This window comes from Macrobrachium rosenbergii, chromosome 43 (genome assembly GCF_040412425.1).
Source record: "Macrobrachium rosenbergii isolate ZJJX-2024 chromosome 43, ASM4041242v1, whole genome shotgun sequence".
NCBI classification, from domain to species: domain Eukaryota; kingdom Metazoa; phylum Arthropoda; class Malacostraca; order Decapoda; family Palaemonidae; genus Macrobrachium; species Macrobrachium rosenbergii.
Genome location: NC_089783.1, coordinates 23,239,125 through 23,248,985, shown reverse-complemented (window position 1 = coordinate 23,248,985; position 9,861 = coordinate 23,239,125). Strand labels below are relative to the sequence as shown.

General features: G+C 48.2%; 1 protein-coding gene across 1 annotated transcript; it reads left to right on the top strand.

The window, feature by feature from the left end:
• Positions 1-8,662: 8,662 nt before the first annotated feature.
• LOC136829029 (uncharacterized) lies at positions 8,663-9,262 on the top strand. The gene has a single exon (XM_067087417.1). The coding sequence runs from the start codon at positions 8,663-8,665 to the stop codon at positions 9,260-9,262; it is 600 nt and encodes a 199-aa protein (XP_066943518.1).
• The last annotated feature ends 599 nt before the right edge of the window (positions 9,263-9,861 follow it).

Below are 9,861 nucleotides of genomic sequence, written 5' to 3'. Positions count from 1 at the left end.
TACCCTCAGTTACCGTGATGCTCGGTAGCAGATGATTGAACCGAATATTCCTTCATTTTCTCCATTCCTCTTGTCGTTAACTTTTAATGGCATCTGAGCGACATTTCTGAATCTGCATGGGGCTCTCTTATTACTATTTTGAGTTTCGTCTGCTGTCTATTATTGTATCGTTCAGGATGAGGGCAGGAAAGAAATAATCAAGGCACAGTATCTAATTAAGAGATCACTGCCTAAATCAACTAACATTTATAGGAGGCCCGAATTGGCACTTCGCTATCACCGACACCATCTCGGGCAGTGGAGAAACGAATCACTTCTATAATAACATTAACATCAGAATCATCAACATTCGGAACAACATCCTGAACGTAAATAAAGACAATAATTGTCATTAGCAACCATTTAAACTGAATAATGGAATAATTAACATAAATAAAAGGTGGGGTTCTCTTTTTATTAGGTGGAAGTTTCGCTTTCTGGCGGAGCTCCAGGTTTTCTTCATAGCGAGTTCCGCCGTGTTGGTCACCAACTCCCCGACGTCGCCTGTTTCTTCGTTTGGCATTGTTACTTTCTGAACTATTTCGTACGGCCTCTCTTGTTCTCTCAAATTCAGTTCTCGCTTTAAATTACATAACAGGTATTACTACTGGCGTATTACGAAGAGAATATGACAATGTTCGCTAGCTTGTTGTGCGCAAAAGAAGGAAATCAGCTTGAGCACAGCAAACAGCCCCGAACGAAACATTGAGAGACAACAACAGTCCGCTTCTTCGAACGTGGAATATGTACCTTTTGCCAGAGATGGTCGCTGCGAGGGTTGTCGAGACTTAGCAGTTAACAGCGAAGAGGAGAGTTTATCTTCGGGGCTTATTTCGTTGTTTGTTGTCATTTAAATGTTTAATGTGTTAACGCGTGTGTTTCCCCAAGTCCAAACAATGTAAGATAACTGTAAGAAATGAGACTGTCGCGAAGCGCGGAAGCGTTTTCATCCAGTGGTGCTGGAGACATAGATCACAGATTACGATCCCTTAATGGATCTCTCTTGTTGTTTTGTTTTGCTCATTCATATCACTGAGAATTTCTTAAATTTTATGTTGCAATTAACTCTCTCTCTCTCTCTCTCTCTCTCTCTCTCTCTCTCTCTCTCTCTCTCTCATTTTCCGGAGCTTTGGGTTATGTTTTTTATAAATTGTTGACAGTTTATCACTATTATGTGAAGATATAAAAGAACATTAAATATTCTGCCTGTCTCAGAAAGTCACTTTTTAGTTTTTAGAAAAGAAAACGGAAGTTTTGACAGTTTTTCCAAGGCCACTATTCGCTCATCTGTAAACGGTTAACTGGTCATACTTCCTTCGAAGCTCTCGGGACAAGAATGTTATGACGTACTAGAGACCATTGAGGCAAGGGCTGCGGGAAATAATGGCGCTGTCGACCACACTCCATTAAGCAATGGGAAAGTAAAGTGCCCGGCGTAGTCACAAGGACTTGCCCTATGTGTATAGTTACATTGCCATCCCTAATGAGCTTTTGTGATGGGGTTTAGTGAGGGTACATATTTAGGTTCATTACGTAATTAAACAAAACATCTTACTCAGGCTGATGGTTATAAGACTACCTGCCTGTCTTGAGTAGTGTCCATGTGAGAATGCATCCTGGAGTCGTAAACGACAATATTAGTGAAAATAGGCTAGCGAACGTGTAAAGTGAGGTACTGGATGTTGTAATAAGGCTCAGTAATATGAAAGCAGTCAAACACAAATTATAAATTTATGTATACTCGTATGTATGTGTATATATATATATATATATATATATATATATATATATATATTGTTACATTCTGGGGCCAGTTGGAGGTATGGAAATTATTATTTTAATAATTAACTGCCTTGACAGCCAACTCAAAGCACTCAGAATGTAAGCAATAAATGGAATGGATAAATTGACTTACCTTGATATCACATCTAAGTAAAAAGAGAATTGGAGGTCGCCATGGGGAAGAAATTAACCAGTTGTTTACTTTAGACTGAATTTATTTATAAATGAAGCAATCAGGAAAGCACATACAACGTGCAATAAAATTAGACCATTTGTAGCAAATTGCTGAATCTGAAAAGGCTGCGGCCCTGAAATACTTTTAACACTCAAATGAATGCGAAGGTTGCTACTGGTTAAATGCTTTTGTGGTAAGGCAACTTGCTTATCAAGATGGGAACTGTCAAGTGTCCCAGACTGCTAATCAGAAGATTCTTGCACGTGGCGGGTTGGCAGTTAAACGTCTGTGCTAGGCTTTGTTCTCTAGGCAGGGAAACAGACCATCCGAGGTGCTGGATAACAGGTTCTGATTCCTTCTGTGCTTAGAGCTCGTTGCATTAGATGAATTTTGGCTGCAGGAGTCTTGCCTTTCACGCCAACCCAGAGAGATGAGAGGGGCACCACTCGATGCTGTGGCATTTGGGTAAGGAGTGTCTGGCGCCCAGGTCGCAGGGCATTGCGTCCGCTTTGTTGTTTGGCTTGGACAGGATATCAGCAATCTGAAAGCAGTCACACAGCCAGCGAAAGGTCGTACGGAAAATAGGTCTTATAGTCAAGTCCTTAAGAGTTAGGATAATAGCCTATTTACAGCCCGGATTCGCCCCTGTGTCCCTAACGGCTATCTGACCCCCCCAAAAAAATCACCTGATGCTGGGGCTAAGAGGTGGTATTGTTTTCCCCCCAAATCAGGTGATCTGGGGGATCGGCCTACCTAAGTTCACTTCCCTGTTATGGCGTCTCCTCCAGCCGCCGTTAAATTTGATTTTCTATCTAACGGGCTAAAGGGACGAATTGAAATATATAAGTATATATACATATATATATATATGTGTGTGTACATATATATAGTTTATGTTGCGCTAGCATGAGCAGAAGCAATGGCAACTATGTTTCTCAATCAAATACTATCATTATTCTGGGTTGGCGTATATTATTTATTGATACTTTTAGAAAATTTACAGAACCTTCTCATATAGCTTCACATAGTTCTAAGAACAGTAATAGTTCATGGAACTTTTGCAAAATCTCTCTGTTGGTCAAGTCATCTTCATACGAGACTCATGGCGTTCCTGTCAACTTAAAAAAAATCAAATGAATTCATGTTGAGGGAGAAAATACAGGTCCTCATAATATAGTCCATGTTTTCAAAAACAGATTTTTGTGATTCGATTTTGTGTTATTCACAAAATTATATTTGTTATTATTTTGTAGCTTTTGTTGAAGTTTTATTGTTGCGCGCATGTGTTAGCTTTATAAAAATCATATCAATTTGGTGGAATTGTTTTTCAAAATCGATGACCTTTCTTGCTATGATACCAAAAATTTGCTTGTAAACAAGTCAGTCAATCCATCTCTCTCTCTCTCTCTCTTCTCTCTCTCTCTCCTCTCTCTCTCTCTCTCTCTCTCTCTCTCATGAGTTTTGTAATTGTATTTATTTAGATAGTTTATGCATTTATCCATTTGTTTCTTAAAATGCACATGTTTAAGCATGTATGCATAATGTATATTTGTATACATGCAGTGTACAGCACGCAATTGTAAATACTGTTATCATGAGTAAGCATATTATGCTTGTAATAACTAACTTACAGGCATTGCTAGGTCTTTCCGTTGTGACTGAAGACATATAAGCTTTTAACTGCCAATGAAGTTGAAGGACGTTATGTTTTTAGTTCATTATGTGTGTTTGTTTGTCTGTTGATTTTTTTATAGTTGTTAACAGGCTTACACACAAAGTTACGTGGGCATTGTAACGAAAATTCTACCTAAAGGTGGGCTTCTTAATTCTAGTAAGGAATTAGATCTTGGGAGAGATAGGAGTTGAGCTGATGATGGGGAGAACAACTCTCTTCAGACGGAGGCTAAGGCCCAGAACTGCACGAGATATCGGAAACGTCCCAGTCCTAAATCAACACTAAATATGTCCCAGGTTGGATGCTGCGACCTACATTAGATCAGGTTGTGTTTGAATGTACCCTTTGATTTACCATTTTCTAGCTTTGGCAGAAGTTTGCGATCTGAAAATACTGTTTTGTATCCATTCCTGCTCTGCAACTTTTTTCATTGCTGTGCTCGCTGTATCTCTACGGAAGTGTGTGAACTTTATCTCATGCTTCTTTCACCACACATACATATATATTGTTATATTCTGAGGCCGTTTGGAGAATGAAATGGGTTTCTTTTGTCAACTGCCTGAGGGGCCAACACCTAGCACTCAGAATATAAGCAATAAATGTAATGAATAAACTGACTTACCTTGATATTACATCTAAGTAAACAGAGAAATGGATGTCACCTTTAAAAACCAGTCAGTGACTTTAAATTGAATTTATTTACAAGTTTACAAACTGTGCAATCAGGAAATTAATATGAAAGGGCGGAATGAGCAGCAAACAAGGCTCATATAATATGCAATAAAAGCGAGACAATGCTTAGCAAATAACTGAATCTAAAAGGGCTACAGCCCTGAAATAGTTTGACACACAAATGAAAATCACTGCTGTTGAGACTGGTTGAACAAGTTTGGATAGCGCAACGTGATTGCAAAGGGGAACTGTGCCCAGCACCCCTGAACCGCTGAATATCAGAAGACTCTTGCACGTAGCAAGGTGACAGTCAAACATCTAAGGCAAATAGGGTTCACAAGGGCAGGGCCAGACCTCTCAAAGAGCCAGATAACAGTGTTCTGGAAGAGAATTCCAGGTTAGCATTCAGATTTAATGATTTTCTCTCACATGAAATTACTTATGCACTATGGAGGAATTTATCAATTAGATTTAATTAGCACATGGTAACACTATGGTGGGAATGCTCGAATTATTATCACTGAGCTAATTTCATTTGAGCTTGGAGGAAGTTATGAGGGCATCGACTCTGAGGAAAAGCCAGAAGTGCCATCAGGAGCAGTATCAGGGGTAGCCCTAGGAGCTGTGGGAAGGCTCCCTACTTCAGCTGCTGTGACAACTGTTGTAAGGGTAGAACCAGCGTTTGCATCCTGGCCGGACAGTTCCTGGTCGACCAGAGAAGGTGTAGCATTAAGGTCTGCCAGAGGTTCATCCTCTGCAGATGAAATTGATTGAGAAGAAGAAATGTCGGGGTCGGAGGCTCACAATTGGCAATGATCAGTTTGGTGAGGTTAGGAGGATCTCCCGTAGGAGGATCGCGAGTGTTAACTCACACTCCAAGTGAGAGCGCGGAAATGAGCATGGACACGGACACCCCCTCCCACATACAAATAAACGCAAACTTCTTGGAGACGGAAATCTCCCTCGCGCAACCCCCAATCACGCCCTCCCCCACGCCAAAACCTGCGCACTTCTCCATGCCAGTACCCGCTCCTTGCACGATGCCCCTCCCGACGGATCAACCAAGGGCCACCCTCACCATAAAGCTGCCGCCGTTCACCCATAACAATCTGACATCATGGCTCTACAAGGTCGAGGGGCAGTTCAGGGTGGCAGGCCTGACTGACGAGGTGCTGCAGGCAGACATAGTAATCAACGCCCTACTGGAGGAGATATACAGGAAGGTTGCCCCGTGGGTGACTTCGTCTTCGAGCCCTGCCACCTACCAGCACCTGAAGGCCTCTCTTGTTGAGACCTGCTCCCTGCCAGTCTCCGAGAGAGCCACCCGCTCCCTCGACCTCGCCATCAACCCCTGGCAGGACACGAACCTCCTGGAGACATGGCATGCCCTCCAGGACCTCCTCCCCCTCCCCGAGATGGACAGCAGCGACAGGCACAAGGAGATCAGCCTGTTGAGGGAGATCCTCCTGCGGCAGCTCCTCCCAGAGGTTCGGGGTCAGATTAAGGAGCCCTACACCCTGCCGGTCGAGGACCTCATAAGAATGGCACAGCAGCTAACTGACTCCACGAGGGCGGTGAAGTGGGCATCCACGCCCACACACCCCGTCAACTGCCTCCAGCCGGAGGAACACAAAGCGGAGGAGATCAACGCCGTTGCCAGGAGGCGGCCACCCTATCACCAGAATAAAGAAAGGCCGGGGCTTTGCTAGAGCACTGGAAGTTCAGCAAGGATGCTCGGAATTGCAAAGCCCCCCTGCCTTTTTGCCCATCCAAAAAACGGGGGAGGTGGCGGCCACCCTCACAGGCCGCCATGGCAGCAGAAGCACTTAGGAGCCCCGCACCAGTAGGGTTCTATGTCCACAACACCGTCTCCGGCAGGATGATGCTGATCGACATGGGAGCTGTGCAGTCAGTGTTCCCACCTTCCAGAGAGGACTGCAAACGCCTGCTGGACCCAGCTGCCTCCCTGACGGCCGCCAACAGGTCCCCCATCCTCTCCTACGGCACCAAGCTCCTGTCGGTCTCCATCCTGGGCCAGAGATACAAGTGGAACTTCATCGTTGTGGACGTGAAGACCCCACTTCTGGGTGCGGACTTCCTGGCCCACTTCGGACTGGCAGTCGACGTCGGCTGCAAACGCCTGCTGGACACAGAGTCCTGCCAGTCCCTGCCCCTGGCGTCGGGCCCCAGTGCACCCACAGTATGTTCTGTCGCTCCCCACCTGTATGCCTCCTTCCTGAAAGAATTTCCTGAGGTGTTCAAGCCCGAACTTCATCAGGTGCTCGGAGCCCCCACCAAGCACGGAATTTACCTCCACATCAAGATGAGGGGGCCCCCGATGCACACAAAGTTCCAGAGGCTTCCCCCTCAGTGCCTTCAGGAGGCCAAGAATGCTTTCGCCAAAATGGAGCGTATAGGCATATGCAGAAAGGCCCCCAGCCCGTGGGCCTCTCCCCTTCACATGGTGCAGAAACCGCACGGTTCCTGGAGACCCTGCGGTGACTACAGGTGGCTCAACCTCGCTACGGGACCAGATCACTACTCCCTCCCGAATAATCAAGACCTCATGGCCTCTTTCCACAGGGCCAAAATATTTTCAAAATTAGATCTGTTAAAGTCCTATTTTCAGGTACCAGTAGCTCCAGAAGACATTCCCAAAACTGCCATCATCACGCCCTTTGGGTCCTACGTCTTCACCTTCTCCACCTTCGGACTGAGGAACACAGGGGCGACTTTCCAGAGACTGATGGACAGCATCCTGCGGGACTTGAACTTCTGTGTCTGCTACGTTGACCACATCCTAATTTTTTCCAGGTCCCACAAAGAACACCTGCAGCACATCCGGAAGGTCCTGCAGCACCTGCAGGAGAACAGCCTCGTCGTCAGGTTCGACAAGTGCACCTTCGGCATCGAAAGAGTTGACTTCCTGGGCCACAAGATATCCCCGGAAGGTGTCCGCCCATTTGCATCGAAGGTTGAGGCCGTTGTCTGGTTCCCCACCCCTACCTCCGTCAGGGGTGTACAAGAATTCCTCGGGATGGTCAGCTACTACGGGAGGTTCATCCCCGGGGTCGCGCACACCATGGCCCCCCTGATGGAGATCCTGAAGGGCCATCCTAAGTCCTTAGTGTGGGGCCCCAACCAGCAGCGGGCCTTCTCCCTGACAAAGGCCGCCCTCGCCAAGGCAACAGCCTTGGCCCACCAGGACCCCAGCGCCCCCCTCCAGCTAACAACGGACGCCAGCAACGTCGCCTGTGGGGCCGTCCTAGAGCAGGTCGTCAACGGAGCCCCTCAGCCCATCGCCTTCTTCAGCAGGAAGCTCAGCCCCACCGATTCCCGCTACAGCACTTTCGACAGGGAACCCTTCGCGGTGTACCAGGCAGTGTGCCACTTCAAGCTCCTCCTACAGGGTACGCCCTTCACAATTTGGATGGACCACCAGCCGCTGGTCCACACCTTCACCAAGATGGGGGATGCATGGTCCTCCAGGCAGCAGCGACACCTCACGGCCATCCGGAGTTCACCAGCACCATCAAATACCTCCCTGGAAGGAAGAACCCTGTAGCAGACGCCCTCTCGAGAATTGAACTCAACACAGTGCAGCTCGGGATCAACTACAAGGACCTCGCCCAGAACAAGCCACCGGCCCAGAGATTCCAGCTTACCGCACCGCCACCACGTCACTGAAGTGGAAGGACGGGCCCCTCACTCCTGGGGGGCCAACACTGCTGAGCGACATCAGCACTGGCCACCCCCGCCCACTGGTGCCCACCTCCCACCAACATCTGGTCTTCAACATCATCCACGGACTGTCCCACCCCTCCGGCAGGACGACGGCCAAGCTGCTGGCAGAGAAGTTTGTCTGGCATGGCATACGGAAGAACACAACGGCCTGGGCGAGGCAGTGCATTCAGTGCCAGACCAGCAAAGTAGGGCATCACACCGAGTCGGGGGTGGGCGACTTTCCTCAGCCGGGAAGACAGTTCGGGCACATCCACGTCGACGTTGTGGGTCCTCTTCTCCCATCAGGAGGAGCCAGATACCTTCTGATAGTCGTCAACCGCTCCACCAGGTGGCCCCAGGCGACTCCCATGGAAGAAGCCACTGCCAGTGCATGCGTCGAGGCCCTCCTCTCCAGCTGGATCAGCCGGTTCGGTGTCCTGGACCACATAACTACAGACAGGGGTCCAGCTTTCCTGTCCGAGCTGTGGACTGCCCTAGCACGCCTGCTGGGGACCACTCACCACAGCACCACCACCTACAACCCCGCAGCCAACGGATTGGTGGAAAGGTTCTGCAGGTCCCTGAAGGCGTCCCTCATGGCTCGTTGCACCACCGACAATTGGAAGTATCAGGTGCCCTGGGTCCTCCTTGGTTTGAGGACCGCCCCCAGAGCCAACGGCGACCCGTCCGCAGCAGGAAAAGTCTACAGGGAGTCCCTCGTTGTCCCGGGCGAACTCATCACGCAGGACCGGGACAACCTAACAGCACAGAGGCACCACGACAGGGTCGGAAAGTTCGCCCCCTGCCAGCGGACGTATACCAACAGGACATCCCCCTTCATGCCTCCTGGTCTGTCCTCCACCACCCACATCTTCATCAGGAACGATGCCGTCCGCCTGCCCTTAACAAGACCCTACAGGGGGCCTTTCCTCGTGCTGGAGAGAAACAAAAAGGCTTTCCAGGTGGCCATCCACAGGAAGGACGACGGGGTGTCAGTAGACCGCCTCAAGCCCGCAATCCTGGAGGAGGACGTTGGCGGCACTCCCCAGGGGGCCCCCACAGGAGATGTCGCCCCATCCACCCACCCCGCTCGCAAGGAAGTCGAGTGGGCGCCCCTGGAAAAGCCCGGGCCCAGGCAGGGGAACTACCAACCACTCCCACACGCAACACACCAGTCGAACGCACCCCCCACCTAACGTCAAGGAGCCGCGGCACTCTCCACCGCCCCTGCAGATACTTGCCCTGATCAGACATTACCTATGTCTGGTGGGGGGGGAGTATTGTAAAGTCCCTGCTAAACGGGTTTTCTGTGAAGAACCTCCCGTTTTCTACAGTGCCTTTTCGCCTGACCCTAGGTCAGGATAATCAGCCCTATTTTTTCTATGTAACTACATTCATTACCAATCCATATTTGTCCTTGTCTATTTTGTATATTACAGAGTATCTTTGTATTTAATCTACTATTTTTTATTGTCACTTTATCTGTTTGTACCTGTCTTATTTTTGCATAATGAATGATTGACCTCGGATCACTTGTGTGTCACTTTTATGTCTTTGTATGTCTTTGTACTGATGTCCGCACGCCGCTCTATAAGCGGGCTGCTTCCTCAATAAATTAGCAGTACTCGTCTACATGCTCTTTTCTCTAGCACCCTCTCACAAGTCTTCTAGCATCACAACACAGCTGCTATTCTTCTCACGACACGAAATTTCAAGGGCAGTTTTCTATGTCACTGACCTAAGAACTTTTTTTGCTGTCTCGCCTTTATCCTTATGATATTCTAACTAAAATTTG